This window comes from Eschrichtius robustus, chromosome 3, assembly GCF_028021215.1.
Source record: "Eschrichtius robustus isolate mEscRob2 chromosome 3, mEscRob2.pri, whole genome shotgun sequence".
Lineage (NCBI taxonomy): Eukaryota > Metazoa > Chordata > Mammalia > Artiodactyla > Eschrichtiidae > Eschrichtius > Eschrichtius robustus.
This window is the reverse complement of record NC_090826.1, coordinates 2,073,784-2,097,838: the sequence shown is the minus strand read 5'-3', so window position 1 is coordinate 2,097,838 and position 24,055 is coordinate 2,073,784. Positions and strand designations below refer to the sequence as shown.

General features: G+C 57.1%; 1 protein-coding gene across 1 annotated transcript in view; it reads right to left on the bottom strand.

The window, feature by feature from the left end:
- PRDM16 (PR/SET domain 16) overlaps positions 1 to 24,055 on the bottom strand; it is a 321,752-nt gene that overhangs the window by 151,248 nt on the left and 146,449 nt on the right. Inside the window, exon 3 of the mRNA XM_068537697.1 lies at positions 10,939 to 10,989. Coding sequence (XP_068393798.1) covers positions 10,939 to 10,989 — 51 coding nt within the window. The remainder of the gene's footprint in view (positions 1 to 10,938; positions 10,990 to 24,055) is intronic.

Sequence of the window (24,055 nt, the reverse complement as noted above, 5' to 3'; positions counted from 1 at the left end):
TTGAGTGGCAAGAAGCAAGCGCTGGCCTGGCCGCGGCACACAGGACATCCTCGGTGACACTGAGACCTGCAAGCTTGGCCCGTCCCCTTGGCACCCAGCGCGAGTCTGGAGAAGCAGATTTTTATTATTCATTTTTGTCTTTGAATACCTCTCTTTACTCTCAACTGATCTATGATGAACAGCACATCAGACTCTTTTTATGCGATAATTTTCCATCCCCGGCAACACACACATTTCTGTGGCTAATACTCTGAATCTTGGCCATTGCTCAGAAATAACAGAGGCAAGGTTCCAACAGAAAATAATAAGTCTTGCCTTTTATGACTTAATTTATCAACACTATGCTGGAGAAACATCTTGTTAACTGGGTAAGAAGAAACCGTTCGCCAACACGGCCCCGGCTGATGGGAGTGGCGTCACATGGAAATGACGCATCCCGTCAGCAAACGGAGAGCCAGTGCTGAAGGAGGGATCATTCAAAGACGGAAGTGTTAAGTGAGGACTTGATACCCTCACGCCAAATCTGTTAGATTAAGAATCCCGCTCCTTCTGGCGCAAATCAATTTGCTATCCTCACAGTTTCCCCCTTTCTATGATAGAGAACACACAGGAGAATTGCCCAGAAATAGGACTCCTTAGAATCACCAACCTACAGGGATGGGGCCAAGGCCATGTGACAAGATGGGGGCATTTCTACCCAAAATGCACAGAGCAAACAGCACAAGAAGCTCTTGGAAGCTTGCCCACCACTAGGAGGAGTGTCTGACCTGGGACGTTGCAGCTGGGCATCACCAGGGGACCAGGGGCACCGAGAACAAAGGCTGTGGCAAACCATCTGCGCAGGTGACGGGTCTCAGAACATGAGCCGTGAGGGCAGAGACCTGGTGGAACTCAGCCTGGTGTCTCCAGCACCTGGGACAGCATCCTGCACACAGTAGGCTCTTGGTAAGTATTTGTTGAAGGGGTGAGTGAGTGAGTGAATGAATGAAGGGTGTTTTGAGACGATGCAGAACCAGACAAAGCACCGGGAATTCCCTAAACGAATCAGTCAGGGTGAGTGAGGTTATGCCCCAATAACAAAGAGTCTCCAAAACGCAGAGGCCTGCAAAAAGCTGCATTTCTGCTGCATGCCTGGCGAATTCACAGGGTGGCTGTGATTAATCACCTCAGGATCTATCTTTCTGGCTACAGTTTCCGAGGGCACAGAGCGCTGGAGGGTGTCATGCTAGCCACTGGCCACTGAGCTAGAAGTGACCTGCATCTCTCACAGCCATTGGCCTGACAGCTCATCCAACCGCAGGGCAGGCAGAAGGTCCATCCTACCTCGGTCCCAGAAGGCACAGTCAGACATGTGAGCGAACAGCACTGAGGGAGCCCACACGAAGGCCCGGCGGGGGGAACCCTGGACCACAAGGAGTTTATAATCTAACGAACGGGAATGATCCCTGTGGACTGACCATGGTCACCTCAGCGTTAAGTCCTTTGCCACTTAGAGTGTTGCTATAGGACAGGAACTGTAAAAGCACTTTATGCGACTTAACATATTTAGTAACTAAAATACCCCATATAGATATTAATTTTAAAAAATCACGCATTATATCACCGCAAAGAATGACAGTACTTTTGTATACTTCCTTCCAGCCTTTTCATATTACGTATGTCCTTAAATGTGAGTATATATTTTACGTAAGATGTGGGTGTGTGTATAATATGCCACTTTCTGAAAATCCTTTTTTTAAAGAAGTAATAGCCCTCATTTTTTTAGAGCAGTTTTGGGTTTATAGGAAAATGAGTGGGAAGTATAGAGAGTTCCCATGTACCCCCCCACCCCGTCTCCCCCGCCAACAGCTTCCCCTGTTATTATCATCTTGTATTAGTGTGGCCACTTGCTACAGTTGATGAGTCAATAGTGATACATCATCATTAAAGCCCCTGATTGACACTAGGGTTCACTCTTGGTGTTGTGTATTCACAGGTCTGGATAAATATATGATAACATGTATCCACCAGTACAGTATCTTACAGGGTAGTTTCTCTGCCCTAAAAATCCCCTGTGCTCCCACATTCACCACCACCCCCCCAACCCCTGGCAACCACGACCTTTTTGCTGTCTCCATAGTTTTGCCTTTTCCAGAATTTCATAGAGTTGGAATCATAGGAAGTGTAGCCTTTTCAGACTGGCTTCTTTCACTTAATAATACGTATTTAAAGTTCCTCCATGTCTTTCTGTGGCCTAAGGGCAATGATGATTATGTGTGTCACCTCCCCCTCCTCTCCTGCCGTCACCACCAGAACAACACTCCCCATGTACCGCGCTGGATAAGGAAGAAACTGGACCCAACTATCAGCTTGGAACCAAGCCCAGCCCAGTCCAGCCTAGATCAGCCAACTTGCACACAGGTGAAGATCAATGAGTGTTGTTTTAAGTGTTAAGGGTTTGGGGTGGTTTGTTACACAGCGTCATTGTGTAATAGCTGACTGATACACCAACTTCAATTACTCCAGCCCAACCCCCTCTTGCTTTTCTCTGAGTTCAACCGTATTTATTGTTCAATCCTATTTACCCCAATTCTTGAAGGGTCTGGAGGGCAATACATGGTACAACATGAGACTTAGGAACACTTGCTTTGGAGTCTTGTGGCTGGCCCTGGAAAATTCCTGGCCTCCCCACTGAATTGTGTGGCCTTAGGCAACTGACAAACTGTCTGTTCCTTAATTTTCTATGCAGTAAAGTGGGAATAATAGTGCCTGGGGGTGATCGGGGGTAAATGAGCCGATGTGTATAAAGAGCCTGGCAGGCTTCCTGTAATGACAACAGTGACCATGACAGCGGTAAGAACAGCAGCAGCGCCCGGCTCCCAGGGCTTGTGTTCAGGAGGGGACAGCCTCGTTGGGGGCAAGAGAGGCCCAATTCCACTTCCCCACAAGCCCACCCACCCGTCTGCTGTCCTTCCTCCCAAACACCCACTCCGCCTGCCTCCCACGCATCAGCACGAGGCACGGTCAGCCTGCAGCAACATGAGCCCAGAAGCTGCCTTGGGAGCTGGGGCAGAGGCTGGGGGCTCAGGGCCAGGCGCTGACAGGCCCCACGGGACCCTACCGCCATGCACCCACCTGTGCTACACACACCTGTGCCTCACACACCTGTTGTACACACATGCAGGGAGCCACCCCGCATCTCAGGGCAGTCGTGAGCAGAGGTGAGCTGAGAGGCGGGTGGACCCTCTGCGTCCCCGAGCCCCGGGCAGGTGCCTGTCGGGACAGCAGCCAGCTTCTCAGGCGGGCTGGGGAGGACACAGCCTTTCCCAAGAGTTTCCACCTGCCAGCCAGGCCTCGGAGACCCCCAGACGCTGGGAGGATGAGGCCCTCCCCGCTCTAGCTCAGGCCTGGGCCGAGAGAAGCAGTGGAAGGTTCTGTACCCCACTCTTGGGACTGGGGGCCGCCCAGGGCCCTGCCTGGAGACCACGTGCCCATGGCCCCCCGAGACCTTCATGGGTGACCATTAGAGGCACAAGGGGACCTCAGGAAGCCGGCTCTCTCTGGAGGCCTGGATGTCCCGCCTGCACCCTGAGAGAGAAGTGACACACAGCTCGAGGTGACCGGCCGTGGGAGGGGCCCGGAGGGTCCACAGCACCCGCCCGCTGCCGCCCTTTACCCCGGAGAGGGACGGGCCACCTTGACACCGTGTGTGTGTAAAACCAGAAGTCAGCCTTACACTCAGAACGATAATAATCGCACTGATGACCCGACGGCAGGTTTTGTAGAGCAAAGGTGAGCCCTGTGGTTTTCCCTGTGCCACAGGCAGAGGACGCGGCCACAAGCCAGCAATGCCTGACGAGGACGCTTGTGTCTACTTTCAAAGCACAAGACGCTGAGCAGGCCTCAAGCTGATATATTTTTCTCTCCTAATAGTGCGGCACAATTTAATTAACTCACCATTGCGCCCACCTGAAGGTGACAGAGTTTATTGACACCACCATCTGGCTCCTATAAAGCCGGTAATGTAGACAGTAAATCCTCTTCATTACCCGCTGCCGGCGGAGGCCACCTCTCCCCGCCACCTTCCCCAGCGCCGTCCTGCGAGGGCCGCCTGGACACCCCAAGGTGCTGGCGCGGTTTCCAGGAGAGCGAGGCAGGCACCACGCCTGCCTGTAACCTCTGACCCGCTGCAGGTGGTGTAGGGCCTGGCCCCCTGGTGCCCTGGCCAGGGCCACCCAGGGCCACGTGGGCCCCCTTGTCCCACACCAGTAACAGTAACAGTAACAGTGGCCACAGGCCCCAAGGTCCATTCAGCTGGCCTGGCGACCAGAGCTGTGCTCAATTTATCGCTATCCTCCTGATGCCTAGGCCACGCAGGGCGCTGGATTATCATTTCCCCATTCGCAGGGGAGGAAACAGAAATGCAGAAGTTCAAGTTCAGCGCCTAGAGCCACACCATCCAGGGCAGAGCCAGGTTCAGAGGGCCACGGGTGGGCTGGGCAGAGGCGATGGACCCAGCATGGCCTCCCGACCCGGGTCTCCAGTAAGAAGGAGAGGGTCCTTTGTCTACTTTTCGGGTAATGTACATCTTCAAGTTCTGAATCTGTCCCTTGAAATCAGTGATGTTTTGTCTGCCCTCGCTTGAGGTTTGGGCAGAAAGTGTCCGCAGGGTGGGGGAAGGGCCTGACCACAGAGATGTCACCTGCTCCCCATGCGCCCTGCCAGGAGCTGCTGCTGGACCCCAAGGAGGGGGGTCCCGCTGGCCGGGCTCTGGCCCCCTCACACCCACCTCCCTCCTGCAGGACCTCCACCCCAAGCTGCAGCTCAGAAGCCTTTCAGAAGGTTTCACAAGGGATGCTTCAGTATGAGAAAGAAAACCCAGTTCATTGCTTTCTCAGCAGCAAAAACAGAGGGAATATTCACCTCTCATTCCTCCCACCCCCCCAGGCGAGTTTCTCAGCGTTGGGTGGGTCCGTCTGAACAACGTGCCCCCCTCTGCCCGCTCTGAGTCCCTGCCCCACCCCGTCCAGCTAAGACGAGGCCTTCCTCAGACACGCAGGTCTGCAGCAGGTAATAAATTACTGCGGAGGAAATTAATTACCTGCATCTCTCCCCAGCTTAATCTGATGGTTTAGGCTGACTTCAGGGGCCCTTAGGTTGGGCTGGGGGAGGTAAACACAGCTCAGTTGCTGGGGGAACAAAATGCAAATCCAGCCTGGAGCTGCCTGCGACTCGCCCTCGCCACCCTACTGCTGTTGGCCCATTAATCACCCTTATCTGCCTGGGAGGGGGCCACAGTGCCACGGCCCCCCAGAGGGCAAGTTCAGGTGCTGCGAGGTGGCGAGAGGGCAGAGTCCACCCGGGGCGGCTGAGGTGGAGGCGGCCAGGGCTTCCAGGCTGCGGCCCCTCCCTCAGGCTGGATTTTCTGCTGGCACCCGAGCCACCAGGGTCACGCCTAAGGGCCTCTTCAGATAAGCGTCTACAGTTGTGAAAAAATGAGGCCTCTGGGAGGGGCAGGGGGAGGGGCAAGAGCTAGACGCGGGGCTGGTCCCCAGCGGCTGAGGGTCCCCAAGGCCACCAGCCCAGAGCTGCTGCGGGAAGGGGACTGGCGGAGGTGGGGCTTTCCGACTTTCTGCGTCTTGGCCCCATTACACTTCTCCACTCGGCAGCCTTTGATTCAGCAAAATCAAGGATGCAAACTTCTTAGGAGTACTTAGTTTCCATGGCAACCGAAGCTGACCTCAACATTATTGTTCTCAAGAGGGGACTGACTTTACTATATGTTCATTCACTGAATTAATGGACTCCTGGTTCTTTTATCAGCAACCCCGAACAAAGGAAAGGGAAGCATGTCTCCGAAGGGCTTTCAGCCACTGTCCAGCCTTTGTCCGGGGCTTACCGGAACGAAGCAAGTCTATCCAGCCCGAGATTATCAAAATCAACTTGGAGCTGTCTCCGTGGCAGCTAAGCACACTTTGATTTCATAAAGACATAACCGATCCCACATGCAAATTATTAATTGTGAGCCCAGGCCTCTTAGGGCTTGGGACTCTGCTGTGATTTTTTTCAGGAATCAAGCGCATTGTAGGTAAACTGCAATTGAATTATAGCACCTGGGTGGCTCCTGAGCGCTGCTGGCTGGGGGTAAAGAGGAAAAGAAAAGGATTTCTAAAACTAACCTCGCTGGCACAGGCAAAGCATAACAGGGACAATCAAGCTTGTTCTGGTCCCAGTGAGACCGGCTGACCGCGACGCGTGCTCACTGGCCCTAGTGCTGGGGCCTTGGGGCTGGAGTATCTCCCCGTCTCTTGTTCCAGCCACAATCCTTCCTTCCCCACCGGCCTTCCTCACCCTCCAGCCACCTGGAAAATACCTCTGCTTCCTCCAGGGGAAAAACAATGCAAGGGAAATAAACCACATGAAGCGACACTGATCGCAAATGCCTGGGTCCCTTGTGTGCTGGACTTGGCCCGAAACCCCCAAGGCACAGCCTGGTCGAAGCCTCTCCGAGACCTGGGGTGTGTGACCTTCTCAACTAATTGCTGCACAAAAGACACTTAGCAGCTGCCTGTGCATCTCCACTCCCACCTTCCCGGGTTTCCTGGCTCCCGGTCATCCTTTATTAGCCTTCAGGTCCCTGGGGAAGGAGCCGGGGGTCCCGGGGCGCCCATTACCAGAGGCGTTTCACCCGGGCCAGGCTACAGAAAACATGCACGTATAACAGCCCAGTGGGATAGGCCGAGGTCCTCACAACCAAATAATCATTTCACGAATTATCATAATTATCAATCAATCACCCTATTTGGACAGTGCCAGGTTGGGCTATCGGATGACTTTTATGATCTGTAGCATTTTGTACGGAATAACAGAGAGAGATTCATGGACCTATCATGGTCCCTCTCCAGCAGTAGGGCTTTATTAGCTCTGTTTATTTTTGACTCTCCTTCAAAGCCTCGGGCTCCCCACCCCTGGCCCGGAGCGCTGGCTGGGGTGGCCACAATCTGGGATGCTTCTGAAGACACCCCTTTCCCAGTCTGGTCCCAGCCCCACTGATGTGAATTCCTGATTCATTCATTTCTTTTGGAGGGGCGGAGGCAGCGTGGGCAGAGAAGTGGGGGGGAGAGAAGAAAAAAGAAAAAGAAAAAAAGAAAAAGGTCACTTCCCTCTTCATTTTCTCCCAGTTGTACTGTATTAACACGTCCTTCCTTTTCAAGACGGTCAAAGAAAACAAGATAACGCGAGACAATGGGACGGCTGTTGGGGGCCTGGTGTTTCCCCCTTTCATATCACCAGAGAGATTGAATCAAAATTCTTCTAGCTGATACCATCTCCCCGGGTGGACCACACTCTTGTTAACGGATAATTTCAAGCCCTCCAGAAAGTCAAAGAATAAATTTAAGCCTTTTGCCAAATGTCTATCCTATTGGATTTTGATAAGACGGCCATTGAGTCTTAATAATGTCTTCCATCCATTTTCAGCGGGCCCTTAACACGGCTCTTTATTCGTCCCCAAAGCCTCTTCGCCCGGCCTTTTTATTACGGGCTCTGGCGGGCTCTCCAGGGAGCCAGGCGACCCGAGTGATGGATGGACAACTCGCTAGATTATCTCCCGCAGATGTTTGCTCTCCAGGAGCCCCGGGCTTTCCCTCTAAGTAAACAGAGACTAAAGAGAGTCGGAGGCAGCGAGCAGTCCCAGAGGTCCCGGCCAGAGGCTACTGCGGCCAAAGTGACTTTTAGGGGGAAGCGCGCGCGCAGCCCGAGCGCACACCTGGGCGAGCGAGGGGCAGCCAGGGCACCAGCACGGAGCACGAAAGCTCCGGGCCGTGCTGCGCACGTGGAGATGGGGCGCCGGCAGCAGGATGCAGGAATGCAGAGACGTGGGTCGTGGGAGGGGGGTGGTGAGGTGGGGAGGGGGGGTGGAGGGGGGGGTGGGAGGGATGAAGACGGATGCGTGGCACTGCAGGGGGACCCAGGGGAGACTGGGGGACAGAGGGACGTAGGAGGCCAGGACCACTGGGGGTGGGGATGGAGGGGACCGGAAGGAGGGGCGCAGGAGAGGTGGGGGGAGGGGGATGGAGGGTTCTCAGGGGCGGGGCCAAGCCCAGTGCAGGCTCACAGGCTGTGGTCGCTGTCACTCCAACGCGAGCCCTGCCCTGTGCCGTAGACCCTGGGTTCGAATCCCGCCTCCACCGCAGAAGTAGGGGCCGCTAGCCTCGCTGGGCCTGGATTCTGTCCCCTGTAAACTCTTGACAGGTGGATTCCACAGACCCTTCAGCAACGTGGCTCTTTAATACTGAGAATTCATAACCACCGCTTCCTACAAAACATCACTGTTTCTGCATCTCTTGTGTCAAGCCACTGATTGAATTAATTAGCCTTAGTTACATTTCACCCACGCACGCCAGTGAAGAGCAGGAAGCGGGACTCGGTTAATCCTGAAGATGGAAGAAGTGGCGCTCAGAGGTGTCAGCTGACCAACCCACGGCTGCACAGCCTCCAGCGCGGCCCCGGTGTCTCTTAAGGCCCCCAGACGTGCGTGTCTTTGGAGGGGGAGAGCCCTGTTCAGCCAGACTTGAAAATCCTAAACCACAGGACTGATAAATGGCTCTACGTCCCATTACCAAGGAATTCGCTAAATTAGTCCTTACAAAGCACACTGAGGCATGTGTGGTCCTCTTATGTAATAAGCATATATGTATCTCCACAGCTGTAAGGGACACACCTGTTGGTAACCTGCACCTTCTATTTGGGAAGAAGGTCAAGGGAACGCTGCGCTGACAGTCCTCTGGCCCCGCAGCGGGACCCCGGCTGCCTTTGCACCCGAGTCTCTCTCAGCCCCTCCCTCCCTCCCTGGGAAGTGACCAGATGGCTCCGGACACCAGGCTTAGTTTTCGATCATCCACCAATGTGACCTGGGTCCCTGGCCAGACGGCACCTGCATCCACCCCGTGAGTAGCTCTTGGAAGGACGTCTGGACAACGGTAGCCAAGGCCTGACAGCCCCACCGTTTGTAAAAGGAAAGGCCAATCAGGAGACGGCTCTGACCCAGGGAACAGAGGATGGGCCAGTTCAAAGGCATCCTTTGCCTCCCCACGAGCTTAACATAGACCCGACCTTTCGACCTTCTGCCATGCACCTTGTCCCCAGGCCGGACAACTGACTGCCCGTCCCACCTCTAACCTCCGGCCTGGTGGGTGTCAGCCCGTCAGCCGCTTCTTTGTGGAAAAGATGGCTGTTTCACGTTCTCTCTGGAAGTTAAGAGACGAGCTGACTGCAGTCCCTGCTCGTGGGAAGTGGAAAAACCACAATTCTCTGAAATGTGGGAAAGCTGCTTCAGCTGCCCTCGCCACCTTATCCTTTAAGAAAATATGAGTTCATTCCCGGAGGCACGAAGGGGGAAGGGCTGCTGTTGGGATTTACTTCGGAGCCATCAGATGCGCTTCAAGGAAGAGAGGCCTCAGGCCCCCGGGCAGCAGGACAGGGAGAGGACACCTTGTCCCAGCTCTGCTCAGACAAAAGGGTCCCCCCCCGGGGCCAGACACAGACCACGGTTATGGAGACAAACGAGGCCAGAAGGTCACCGCTGCCAGAGGTCACCCCTTCACGAGGTCACCGCAGGGTCAGACAACGTCCCCCATTGCACAGTTTTCTCCAAAATCAATGTCTCCGGGGTTGACCCTGGCGAGAAGGGCAGGCCCCCATCCCTTACAGATTGGCCCCCCCGAAGGCGGGTCCCCCCAGACGGCGGGTCCCCCCAGATGGTGGGTCCCCCCAGAGGCCTCAGCTCTAAGCAGCCAGCCAGACACAGGGAGAAAGTTACAAAGTTTGGCAGAACCAGCAAATTGCTTTCTTTTCACTTGCAGACCCACAAAGGAATTTTCATGATGACGGGAATGCACGCTCAAGCGGTGGCGTTGGACCCTCCCAGAAGAGGTGACAGCACCCCGTGAGCACAGCTCCGTGATTCTGACATTAAGAAAACAGCCCTTGATAGGAGCTGGGTAGCCCCTGGCTGACTCATCGCCCCAGCCGCCCATGCTGTGCTTCCTGACGCGGTCGGGGTACCAGGAGAAGATGGACTCTCTCTGCTTCGTCTGGGTGGCACTTTGAAGCCAAGATGCCAGGAGAGAGAAGGTTATAGTAATCCTACTGGAAACCCCAAATACCGCATCAGCTACCGTGTGTGTGTGTGTGTGTGCGCACACGTGTGTGCATTTGTGTGTATGTGTGTGCACGTGTGTCTCTGTGTGTGCACATGTGTGTCTGTGTGTGTATATGTATGCGCATGTGAATGGATGGCCCGAATTCTATGGACGCTGAACTCCATCTGATGAATGGCTTCTGGGTTTTGGAGGTGATTTCTGCATCCCATCCCTCTGCTGTCTGTCTAACGTGCAGCGTGCACATGCAGGAACGTGCCTGCCTGTGGGTGCCTGCTTTTCTCTGGGGGCGTGTGTATTTTTCTGGGCCTAGTTCAGTCTCTGAACCTTTTGGAACTAATGTTTGTCAACCGGCTGTTACCCATCACCAGGGGACGACGCCCACGTTGACACTTGCTTTCGCTTGATGGTTTGCTTATTCAGTGCCGCGCCTGAGCCCTCTTTGGAGGCTGAGTACTGCAAAAGGCTTTGTTGAATCTGCAGCCAATTGTGTTGTTTTTTCTCTCTATATTCTTTTCACGTGAGTATCCAGTGGAGATAGCTAAATAAACACAACCTGCATTTATTTAATTTCCACACGTCAGCCTGGCCTGAAGCATTCCCACAGGTACGGGGCTTGCCTCGGTTCTCCGGAACTAGGATGGTTCCGTGAAGTGAGCCCCTACTGCTACACAGTGAAAACAAGCATCCGTCCTAATCACTTGGGAATCAGCATTCTGCGCACACACTTGACCGCAGATAACCTTGTACTCGGTGTACACTGGACGGGAGGGGAGAAGGCGCAGACCAGCTCTCCTACCTTTTGGATGCAGCCCTCCTGGGACGACACCTCTGCGTCCGTCAGCATTTGCTGCAAAACAATTTGGAAGGGGGTTGTTAGTTTCCAACAAAATGCAGTCCTCAAGCTACAGCGGGTTATACATCGTGCGAGCAGAGCAAGCGTGCTCTGAAATAATACGGGTAAGGCGGGTGGCTTCTTCAAGGTGAGAAGGAGAACCGGGATCCTCTGTTCTGACAGTGTCTCCCCGTTTGTTGCACAGGGATTTGTTGGGATGGAGCCGCCCTGTGGAGCTCAGCCTGGTCCTGTAGTGACTGGGTAGAGACTCACACGGAGGGTCCTTACTGCCCGCCGCACGTATGAGTAGGAGCAGTCCAATGGGGGCACCGAGATGCTTGAAATGTGTAACAGGTTCCCTCCTTGTTTCCTGGGGTGAGCTCCTGCCCCAGCAGCGGGCAGTGGCAGCACCAGGAAGTCCTCCCCCCGCCCATGGGACACAGGCTTGGGACAGCGAGGAGAGAAAGTGCCAGCCGTTCTGGGTCTTTCTTCCACTCGACAGCTTTGGCTTGGAGCTTTCCTTGGCTCGGCTCTGAAGAGCTGTAGCATTTTGCCTGGCTGGCATCTCCTCTTAACCACCAAGTTCCACTCCAGCGGGGTGGCATTTCAGCGACGGGTCCCAGAGCGCTTTCTAAGCTAAGCAAACCGACAAATTAGCTGTATCCATGGGATTTTCCCTTCTGGATCGCAAGTACCCTGCACAGACACATACATAAATTTGTAATGTCATTTCCATAAGAATAGAAACCAAGATGGAAACTAATATTTGGAAAATAATAAGAGAAATGGGGTCAAATCCAGGGGTTTTATTTCCCCTCCCCTTAAAATGACACTATTGCCTTTTCAAATGACAAGCGTGGAAGAGAGTGCCCACTGGTGCCCACGCAGGCCAGGTCAGAGGACCAAGATGCTGCGTTCCAAAATGCTGGTGGATTTGCCCAGGCTCAGCTGTAATAACAATAAGTCATATTTTTAAATGTTGAGAATTCTAACCAATTGGGGATTTTATGTTTCTTTTAATAGATTCTGAAATTGTGGTTTGGAATGCAACTAGGAGTGAAAACAGAGAATGAGACAGAAGAGGAGGACACGGAGACACCGGGGAGGTCTCCTCAGGAGAGCCAGCTAGAGATCAGGTCACTAGCTGCTCTGTCCCTGCTGGCCCGGGCTGGACAGGCCCCGGGGGAGACCTGGGGGCTGAGCTTTGCCAGCAGACGGGCTTGTGTAGTTTCCCTCTTGTCTGTCTGCTTTTCACTCCCGAAGCCAGAGCCTAGAGGGCTGGCTGGAGGCTCGGTCAACGCCCGGACAGGAGGAGAGAGAGGCTGACTGCTTGGGTCCCAGGAAAGCCTTGGTGTCCAGGAAGGGACCGTGCTCCCCTGGGAGGGAGATGGACCACTCTCCGGCCGCAGGCTGCCCGGGCCTGCACCTGGACCGGAGACCTTTGTCAGCATCACGCAGAACTGGGGGTCCGAGAGCTGGCCCCGAGTCCTGTGATTCACCAACATGCCCCTTACGAAGGGGTGGCTTGAACCAGAGGGAGAAAAAAATGTGTATTAATTTTTCCAAGCCGCACAGCCTCCAGGGCCCGGGACAAAACCATGGAAGGGGCGCACCCGTCCGAACGACTCCCCTCCCTGGGTCCTGTCCCCTCATGAAGGACAAAGGAGGCCCGTACCCAACGCCCGCCACCGAGGATCTGGAGCCTCACGACCCAGCGATGCCACTTCTCGTCACCCTGCTGCCGTGACTCTTCCCAGAGAAGGGGCCTCAGGGACCCTCCGCGAGCATGCTGACCACCAGGCGACTGTCCTGAGGAAGGTGACAAGCTGGCCTTCTCAGCTGGGCCCAGCTCATCACACGCCCATGCGGGCCGTGCACCTGGTTACGGGCCAGGCTCACCATTGCTGTGGGGGCACCTGGAGAAGCCACCCTTGGGAGACCAGAGAGCCTTCAGGGCTGTACCTGCCCATGGCCTGCAGGCCTGTGCTGGCGGCAAAGCCCTGGTTGTGCGTAGAGAGGCAGACGTTCAAACCGCACCTTCCTTGAAGGTCAGGACGCCAGCACAACACACCAAGCACAGCACAGAAGCGGGCGGGGCCGGGTAGGACCAGGCAGAGGAAGGTCTCTCCAATGCTCCTCGGAGCCTGCCCCTTGGCTCCCCTTGGACAGGCCTGGGGTGTGGGCAGTTGAGCTGCAGGACCACAGGTGAGCAGAATGGAGCCCCACCCAATCCAGTGATGCAGAGAGAGTTGGGGTCATTAAGCCCAACCTGGCCGACAGCCCCGCCCAGAGGAAGCCTAACCCTCTGCCAACGACTCTGAAGAAAGAAGCCTCCTCCTGACGGGGAGTGGGTTCCAGGACCGCCCCGTTCCGGCAGCTTCTCCATGCCCACCCCCATGTAACGGCCCCTCCTTGGTAGGTGTGCCCGCCATAACCTCTGCTTTCACCCACTGCTGACTTCGGGTGCAAACCCACCCCACGCACCCCTCCTGGAGCCTCTGCTCCGGCCTTCTCCCCGCCAAGGCCGCCGCTTTGCTGAAAAACCTCTTTATTTTGCTCGTTGAGCCCTCGGCACACGTGCCGCTGGCTGGCCGGCTGCTGGCAGCGGCGGGCTCTGCTCTCAAGCCCGTCTCCGCACCGGCAGAAGTATTAGGTGTGTTTTGATTCAGCAGTTTAGCCAAAAAAGTGAGGTTTGACCTGGAGCATTTGCTTCTCTCGTGGGTCTTGGTGCCAGGATTGAGCTAAGTGGGGTTGCTCAAAGCATCTTTTTTGACTCTTAAAATAAATAGCCTCTGTTCTCCAAAACGTCAGCCCAGAGGAGACACACACACAGACATCCATATGCTCACAGCTCCGGAGCTCTGGCGTGTCCCCCGAGGGGGCTAGGCTTTCTGCTTGGTGTCACAAACGGATCCCAGAAGGCTTCTCTCCCTTCAAAATAGTCTGTTATTAAAGGATCTGAAAACATACCTACAGGAGGAAACCCAGACAGAGCCCCGACCTCGTGGCTTCCAAACCCAGAGAGAAGTGAATGAATTCCCCACCCACTGCCCAAGTCCGGCCTGTGGTCCAAGAGGTCACCAAACGCTCTCGTTTACCGACCTCTTCCTCTTGGCCTTGGAGCCCAGGCCTCTCTCTAACCTGTTTCTCTCTGTCCACTGCTGAAGTCGCCTTTTCCACCCCAAGAGGTAGGTGTGTCTGCATCTAGAAGTGGCTACAAGCTGACTCCAAGGCCCCTCCCCTTGAATAAGCCTCCGCGGGCCGGGCCAGGGCCATCTGCGCAGGTCACTGCTCAGGACTGACCCAGGAGACAGGGCTGGGGTTAGGGTTTGACAGAGGACCCCCTCGCATGCCGTCCTGGCTCTGTCTCAATCTGCTGCCCTCCGGGAAACTGGGGGACACAGTCTGAGCAGGCAGGTCAAGATGGAGGCTGGTGTCGCCTCCCCAGCCCCGCGGTCAGCTGCTTTGGACCCTGCATCACCTGCCCTCTGAGGAGGGTTTCAGGCCCAACGAAGCAGTGCCCTCAAATGCACCCAACGCGCTGCCGCTCAGAGCTCATCAAATCCCCCTGTTGCGAGCTCATCTTAATTCCTGCAAAGAACGCCCAAGGCCTCACGTGTGCGTCCTCCCTTCCTGGGGAGACAGGCTTTTTAAAGAACAATTCTCATGCTGACTTTTCTGTCCAAATCAAAGTCCTACCACGACTGCCACTTTCCCTGGTAGAAATGCCGCAGTGACCGGTGATGGGCACAGCAGCAGCGTAGTGACAGGAGGACAGCGGGGGTGGCGGATCCCCTGTCCTTCTCGCGGCTGCCCCATCTGGGTGAGAGCTATCGTCATACCGGCTTTACAGGTAGGAGCTGGAGGCTCAGGAGTTGCAGCGACAGGGCAAAAGTCAAAGAGCTGCTGGGTGCTGGAGGCTGCGTCCAAGCCCCGGCCTCCTGATTCTGGAGGAACGGGGGCCGCTGGGTGGTGTGTCCGGTGGAAAGGAGCCACACGCCGCCGACCCTTCCAACTGGGACTCGCACCTGAACCCCGGCCAGACCATCCCCCCGCCAGGCCGGCCGTGTGGCCTGGGTGGGGTCCCGCTGGCAGCGCCCCCAGGAGCCGTCAGGGTGGTTAGTCCCTGGCTAGCCCGCTCTGGCTCCCGAGCAAAGGCTCCAACGGTGTTGACACAAACTCTTGAGCTCTCAACTGGGAGTGGGTCACATTTATTTATTTTTTGCATTAAAAAAAAAAAAACAAAAACTCAGCTTAGCCGTGTTTGAGCTACAGAAATGATTTTTTTGAAAGGCGCCTTGGACACTGTTTTTCACTTTTATGCCTAAACAGATACTTCTCAGTTCTTTCAAGTGAGATCTTACCCAATGAATGGAGACTCTCTCTTTACTCCTAAGAAAAATATTTACACAGTCAAGTATGGCACGAAAAAGGACCCAGGCTCCTTCAGAGGGCCCGGCCCGAAACGCATCTAGGTCTCCGCATGCAGTTTACATTCCCAGCCCGGCATCTCCGCCCTCCCCTCCCCTCCCCTCCCCAAAGGCATTTCCCAAGCCTCCTGCTTGGGACCCTGAAGTCGGGGTGCTGGGAGCGGCCCCTCCCGGGGGTGGGACAGGAGAAACCAGCCCTGCTTGAGTGACAGCCAAGTCCCACGTTCCCTACTTTTTCTGTTGGCCAACAAAAAACCTGGGCCCCCTGCAAGGGCTTCATCTAGACTCACCCCAACTCTCCCAGATCTCCCCCCAGACCTCCACCCCGGAGTGGGGGCCTCTATGTCTCTTGACCTCTGTGGAGTGTTTTGGGGCCTCATTAGCATGAGCTAACCAGAGGCGGACGGCTTTTCCTGGCCCACACTTCCCTGCATGGCCCCAGCGCTCTGGCCATGGTTTGCCCGCTGTCAGATGTGCTGAGGACACTCTGTTTGCTGGCAGCTCCCGGCCGTGGGCACGCGCCCCTCTGCTGGACACCCTGCCCGGCCTGGGGCTGTCGGGTGCCCATACCTCCCCTCCTGCAGGACAGACGACTGAGTGAGCGAACGAATCACGCCCTCTGAGTCCCCCAGGTTTATGGTCTAGTCTGTCCTAGGTCCCCTTCACAGCCTCCTTCCAGAAGCACCCATTGGGCACCTTTGGTCTGCCCTGCCCCACGGAAGGTGCCTTGGAGACATTTCAAGAAATCCTGAAACCGCGTTGATTCCAGTGTCAGCTACCTTTGGGGAAGAGGCAACGGCTGAAGCCCACCCGCCTCTCCAACAATACCGACGTGAGCAGGGAGCCCCTCGGAAGGGAGGGGCAGAGGTGGGCAGATGAGCTGGCCCAGAGGATGGCAAGGGGCCGCCAGGTTCAGAGAGGCCCAGAGGGCCCCGCTGCCTTGGGCGTCCTCAAGTGCCAGGCGGGGTTTCAATTTGCCTCTGAGGGTGAATATGGATGCCGGCGCTGGCCAGGAGGATGGTTGGGGGCCGGGGGCGGGGGGAGCAGGGGAGGAAGGAGGGTCTGCAGGAAGGGGGCAGGGAAGGGCGGCCTCGTGTAAGCCCTGGAGGCTAAGTGGCAGCAGTCCTTGGGTCTTCCCTGCTCACCCGCCTGTTGCCACGCCACGGTGGGCTCCGGGCAGGGGGGGTGCCCAGAGCTCAGGCCGCAGGGCCCCGGTTCCCCACCATCAGCTGGGGGACCTGTCAGAGGCCGCCCGAAGGGACACCAGCAAGATAGCAGGGAACAGAGGGCCGGCCAGGCCAGGCGCCACGGTGGGCTCACGTTAGGCATTAGAACTGAGAACAAGCCTCTGAGGGAGAGCTGCCGTTACCCTCTTTACAGATGAGAAAGGAGCTCAGAGAGGTAGAGTAACCTTCCCACACGTGCACAGTTGGCGAGGGTGGACACAGACGTCCACCCGTAGGGATCGAGAGTATGGGGCCCGTGGGGCAGGGGCACCGACAGAGGGCCGGGCTGTGCAGCCCCTTTGCCAAGGAAAGACTGAAGGCAGCCCAGGTGTGGACCTGCCTGGTCCCTGACCCCTGGTCACCAGGCATCTGGTAGAGCAGGGTTCCCGCTGCAGCCGTCTTGCCGATGAAGAGCCCAAAGGAATAAGGGCAGTGCCAGCAGCCCCAGGGTCCCCAGCTTCCTTCCAACCCACAGGCCACCTTCTTAGCAGCTCAGCACCTGAGCCGACCTCACCACGAACACTCCCCCGGCAGACGGCAAGTCCCTGGCCTTCCACTCGGAATCACAGGCCTCTCAGAGCCATCTGGATGGGGGTCCCGCCTGTCTCTCCCGCCAGCTCCTGGCCTGGGCAGCAGCCCACCCAGGCCCCCAGGGCTGTGACACATGGCCCCCTTGACCTGCCACCACTGTGACCTTGCCTTGTCCCCTGTGCCTGATGCCATGGGGACATGGGCGCACTTGGGGCAGGGCTTGGGCTGACCACCTTCCCTGGGGGCGGCAGTTGTTCTGGGGGGGAGAGGGTGTTTGCAAGGACTCCTGCTCCCCCAGGACTGCCCCCCAAAGCTATCCCTTTCAAGAGAGAAGAGAGTGCAGGTCCCCCCCCAGCTCAGGACACCCAACCTCTGGCCAAGCCCTTCCAACAAGGCTCTGACTTCTCCCCCAGACCAAATATAGGCGCCTCACACGCTGGGCAGCTTGGGTCTCAGAGCCCCACCCCACAGACACTGCTCAGCCCTTTCTGTCACCACTTTCTGAATGGGGTGGCTTGGGTCCAACCCTGACCCGGCCTAGGAGCCCCCGCCCTCTTGTCCTGGCCCCAGCAGGAGCTCGTTCCCAGAGCTCCTACCTGGGGGCTTGTGTCCAGCTGCGCTCTGGACACAGAGAACAGGCTGGTGGGCCGGGCCATGAGGGAGCTCGGGTTGGGGCGCTGACTAGGCAGGCGCCGGCAGGAGGAGGCCGCTGGGTCCACGCTTGTGTCAGCAGCCGTGGCACGGGCTCCAGAATCCCCCTCTGCCAGGCAGTGACCCGAGGCCTGAGCCCAGGGCGGCTCCGTGGGCCCTTGTCCTGAGGAGGTGAGCATTCTGGGTCCCACCTGGCCTCAGGGGACAGCTTCTTCCTGCTGCTTCCAGAAGATGGATGTCCCCAAAGGAAGTGCACGTAAATCCTAAGAGCTGGGTGACGTGTGGCACATCCAATCAATGGCTCGTGACAGCCATAACTTTCAGCCTTCGGGAACCACTGGTGCGTCCAGGGGCCTCGCGACAGCCAGCTCCAGGAGCTGGACACGCACCCCCGGAAGCTAGGAGAAGCAAATAGCTGTTTGTTCCTGGAGCTGGTGCCAGAGCTTCCTCCTGAGGGTCTGGGTTCAAGAGGAGAAAGCCAAGAGCTGGAAGGAGCGTGTGGACTCGGGAGGCCTCAGACCCTGCAGGAGAGTCCCAGCTTTTCTAGAACGTTCTTTCACATTCCAAAAGCCCAGTGTCCCTGTGCGGCCGACCCTTCTGTGGCCCCAGAACATTGCTCATCCATCGCGAGTGTCAGGCGCGTGCAGGACTGGCTTCCCATGGCTTCCCTGCTGTGCTCAATCCCATTTGCTTAAACCAACACCGGGCTCTGCCCATCGCAAACCAGAGGTGGCTCTGCCCGCTCGCGTCTGAAAATACGTCCTTCTGGGACCACTGCGGGCCATGCATGACTGGCTTCCGGACCTTCCGATAGCGCTATACTCCAGCCTCGCCCGGACACCTGGATGACAGCCCATCTGGAGAAGCCGCCTTGGGGACCCTGCAGCCCGGGTGACTTTGCACCTTGGCGTCTCCCAAGGGGGAAAATAAATCACAGGTCAATTATCAGTTCTACGTGCACGTTTGTCTTTTATTCTCAACCCTTTTTAGTTATAGAAATAACCTGCATATTGACAGAATCATATTAATGCACTTCCACTTGACCCTGCTTATCGATAACTTGTTTGTTAGATGATCCTTAATAATCATAAGTGAAGAAAAAGGGGTCATAGATCTCCAGCAATGGCTGCTTGACCGACGCAAGTTTGAAAGTCCCGAGACCCAAGGCTGGGATGCGGATGGGGCTGGGCTGATGCTGAAATGTGACAACCCTCTCCCCCCCCCCCCGCCCCGCCCACCGTGAATCCCCCGGGATTTGGGCTCTTCTTGGGCTGTGAATTCCCACCCCTCCTACTGGGGCATGGGGTCACCTTTAATATCGTGAAGGTGGGCGGGTCAGAGGTGATCACTCCACATTTCAGCACAGAGTTGAATTTCAACTCCCGTAACAACGTCAGGCAGTGCTTTCCAGGGACACAGAAGTGACACAATGTGAAAAGGCAGCCACCAGTGGTCCCTGTGTGCCCATGGGGGCAGTGACCTGGGGGACAGAAGGCCTTTCCCCATCAGATTCTGGCTTGTCCAATCCTCACCCTTTAATTATTCCACGTATTCACTCTGCAAATACTTGAGGACCCTCTCACTTTGGGGATTGCAAACTTCCAAGCCGGAAGTACATTGTTTCGAATCCCGATTATAATACTGTAGCAATGACAGTAATAACAGCCCAACTGTCAGCCCTGCGGAAGGCACGATAATCTCTAATAATCCCCATTTGCCCGATGAGCTCAGAGAGGTTGAGTTCCTCACCCAGCGTCACACAGCTGGGAAGAGGCCGAGCTGGGATTCCAACCAGGCCGCACTCGAGCCATTAGGTTGTGCGGCCTCCACAGATCTGGCAGTGAGGAGGAGGGAGGGAAGGATGAGAAAGGGAGCTGGGCTTTCTCTCTCACAAAGGATGTTTCCCACCTGGCTCCATCTGGGGAGCGGGTCGGGGGTGGGCAGTGAGGAGGAGGGAGGGAAGGATGAGAAAGGGAGCTGGGCTTTCTCTCTCACAAAGGATGTTTCCCACCTGGGGGGAGGAGCCAGCTCTGCAGAGCCCCAGTGCCTGGGCTTTGGTCACAGCTGCCGTGCTAACTCGAGACCACCGTGCGTGGGGTCGGTAGGAGGTGGGGAGCCGCCCAGCAAGAGCGCACACTTTCCTAATGGGGCCCAATTACAGCAACAGCTGTGTGGAGGAATTCCGCACTGATCCGCTGTGAAAAATGGGCAGCCTTTGGAATCTTAGAGCATCCATGCAACTGCCCTGCAGCCAGGAGCCCCCGGGGCCCAGGTCTGCTCTCTGGGGAGCGGGTTGAACCAGCAGAGCTGGGCCAGCCCACCCACTCCCACTCCGCCTCGAATTTCCAAGCACACCCCATGCCGCCCCCACCCCGCTTCTGCATTTCCAGCTCAGGGTCAGGCACGTTGAAGATCAGGGAACTCGGGAGGACTTCCCAGACTTGCGCGAGCCTGTGGCTCAGGCCGCCCGCCCTGGGGACGCCTGTCGGGGCCTCCTGGCTGACATGGGGTGTCCGCTGGACCCTCCTTCCTCAGGTGCCTTGGCAGGGCGGGAGGGGGCACAGGGCAGCACAGAGAACCCCGGCCCAGAGCCGGCTCTTCCACCCTCCGTACCCATGTGCCCCTGCTAACCAGCCTTGAATTGCTCGTCTGAGAAAAGGGGGGCACATGCGTCGGAGGCTGGCACTGTCCACGGCACCCCTTCCTGGGGCGGGGAAAGGGGAGTAGCCTACAGTAAGGGTGCTCAGAAACCACAGTAGGGAGGAAGAGGGCTACCTTGGCCTCTGGCAGGGTCGGCAGGGCAAATCTAGCCTGTGGCCTGTGTCCATGTGGCCTGTGAGCTACGAGGGCCGTTACATGTTTAAAGAGTTGTGAAAATAAAGAATATGCAACAGGGATCGCTTGTGGCACAAAAAGCCTGCCATGCTTACTGTCTGGTTCTCTGCAGAAGCAGCACGTGCCCCCCCAACCCCGGCCCAGGGCAGACACCGTCACCAGAGGACGGAGGTGGGAGGTCCCGTGTCCTTGGAAATGTGGGCACGATGCTTCCTGAATGCTCTGTGAGCACGGACGATGGGGTGGGCAGAGACGGCTCCCCTGTCCCAGAGCAGTTTTGCTCAGTGGCCAAGAGACGGGGCAGCCAGCAAGCCGGGTTCCCAGAACACCTGATCCCGCGAACAGCTGCCGCGCCCGCCCGGCCCCCGCCCAGAGCGCATTCTCAGCTGCAGCCTCCTGCCGGGAAGAGATGGTGTGAAATTGGAAGCAGTTTGAAACCACTCCGTTCCTTGTCTTTCTTTCCTTTCCTGTTTGTTTTCCAACAAGCAGTGCTCAAAGTTGTCATGAAGGAAATCTCCAAACACCCATTGGGATGTCCACCTCGAGCCCCTCAACATCCCGGTGAGACCCCTCAGATGGGGAGACCCTTCCCAGGGGGCAGGTCTGGTGGCCGAGAGGCCCTGGGGGACTCGGAGCGTGAGGGTGGGGGACACATCCTCATGACACTGGGGGACCTGGGCGCCCTCGCCAACGCCTTCTGAAGAGCCCCTTGGCTCATCAGGAATGGGCCGCAGGTTGTCATGGAGGCCGTCTGGCTCTCGAGACCTCAGCTAGGGAGCTTGGTGCCCGAAACTGTCCTCTGCCGAGTCCACTTTAGCACGACGCTGGAGGGACCCAAGGATGTGCCTGTGTCACCTCGGGCCACAGTGACACCCCCAGAAGTGCAGAGAATGACACACAGACACCAAAAGCACCTGCTGACCATCCTGACTTCTGCACAGAGCGTGATTTTACACGGCATCCCCTCTTTCTAACGAGTCGCCAGTGTGCAAGAGGTCACGTCAGTGCAGAGAGCACAAGTCACTGCCCTCCGGCCCCCGCCCGAGGTCTGAGATCTGAGGTCTGGATCCCACGGCTCTCCTGAGAGCCGGCGTCCAGCAGCCAAAAACCTCGGGACACGTGCCCAGCCCTGCTGCCTGCCTTCCTCTTTGTAGTCCTGAAAGCAAAGCAAGAGCTTCTTCAGTCCTTCTCTGGTTTTCCTGCAACGGCCAGAGGTACAAATGGGCAGCTGGAACCCCGTCCACAGACCCCGGAGGGGCGGCGTGGGAACAGGCTCCCATCAGACCTGTAGCAGGAGTGGCTGCAGGCTCGGGCCACGGGGGGGGGGACGTGGGGTGACGCTCTGGCGCTCGCTGCCATGCCTGTCACTTTAACATGACAAGGTCACCCTCTGCCTGCGGGATGGACTCAGAAAACCGACCCCCATTAGTGCCGGAGGTAGAGTGGGCACAGGGGCGTGTGTGTCCCCAGGGCCGTCTGGAGGCGGGTCGGGAGGGCGCCTGGGGGCCCCGCGGGCTGTGAGCCTCTCCGGTCCTGCCCCACAGCTCTGAGCTGGTCTGCGGGCCGTCGGCGCTGCCAGGGAAGACTGTCCATGCAGCCCGTGCCTGGGACAACATGGCCTCAGGGAAACATTGACCGCGTTCGCAGAAATATTCTTGGGGCCAGACGGATTTTTAAAACTCTATTCTTGGAGCTGGGAGATTTTGTTCGGCAGCATAATTGATTTGTTTTTTCCAAAGACTGAGAAGAGAGCTGAGGTCTGCCGGGCTGCGAACCACACAAGGTCTGTGCAAGTACTGCCCATGGGGGGCAGGGGGCGGGGGCAGCGTGTCCCACACCTGGAGAGAGACAGGCAGAGATGGGGGAGATAAAGAGTCAGAGACAGAGAGAGGCAGAAGGAGAGAGAGAGGTGGAGGGGACAGAGACAGAGAAAGATGGGGGAGAGACACAGTGCAAGCAGCCCCCGGAGACCCCGCCTGGCCGGGGCCCAGGAGAACCAGGGTAAGCTGAGGGGGGAGGGCACGGGGATGGAGACTGGGGTCCCACCAGCAGAGCTCAGCAGGCCTGCACCGTGGGGGTGGGTGGCTCCTGGACAAAGACAACCTGAGCTCATCAGAGACAAACATCACACCTGCACGTGTGCACAGCCTCAGCGGGGCCTATGATTTGACCGCTGGGCCAGCCTCCACCTCTCAGCACTTGGGGCGAAGAGCGAGATGGGCCCCCATGTTGGGTGCCTCATTGCCCCTCCTGGATGGCCCTGCCCCGGCGCCCGGTCCCTGTCCGGCTGGGCAAGCCCTGCATCCTCACACCCTCCATCTTTCGTTGTTTGGTTTGGTCTAACGGTCTCGACTACGGCACAATCGTGAACTGGAAAGACGGATTCCTCTGAGTGGAGGCTGCCGGGCTCTGCAGAGTCACCCAGCAGATGGAAGCAGACTTCTGGGCCGTTTTCCTCCCCCAGTTCCACACCCGAAGCAAACATATCTGCATGCCCTGGTCGGTTCGCTTTCCCTCCCTAGACACCCTGTGCTTCTCCAGGTTTCTGCGCCTGGGAGAGGCCCTCGGACTTGGACAGATGCCCCCCCCCCTCAGGACTCTTTAGAAGAGGGACATCCCTGCGGATGGAATCGGTGATGCCAGCTGACGGGGGCAGCCTCGTGGCAGGTGATTTGTTCTTGTCTGGTTTTCCTCTATCAGAAAAAAGGTTTACTTGTATGAAACGATAAAACTTGGGATACAGCAAGGGGGCCCCATCTCAAAACAGAGGACCGGAGAAGTAATAAACTTGACCCCTGGGTGCCTGTGTGTGTGTGGGCCAGGACGGCGTGCCAGCCCCAAAGCCGACCGCAGACCAGCACCTGCCCCCACAGCCCCGGGGCGGGCAGCCCGCTGGAGGAAACTCTCCACAGCCAGCAAGGGAATCTGGCCTCTGCGTCTCACCCAGTCAGGTCCCAGAGCTGGGCCCTGAGTCCCCGATCCTGGGGTCCGATTTTGGGCCCACGGGTCCTGATTTCCTTCTGGCGCTGGCCATGAGCGGGCACGGCAGAGCTGGCCACAGCCATGTCCCTGCTCTCTGGGCTGTCTGCGCTCTGAGCCCCTCCACTCAGCAGCTCATGCCTGAGAGACTCCACAATCTTTTTACCCAATTTTCCAGCTGAGTTGACTGAGGCCTGTGAAGGTCAAGGAGCTTGCCCGGGGTCACTGAGTAACACGGCTAAGCCTCTGGCCTCAGGACAAGGATGCAGGACTCAGGTTCCTGTTCCTGATCGCTTCACCGAAGCCTCTTTCATAAATAGTAGAAATAACAGGGCTTCGTTTTTCGCTGGAGGATGAACTCCCCAAACCACCACCAGGGCTGTGGTCAGCACGCGCTGCCAAGCCCTCGCGGGGTTCGAGGGGGCGCGA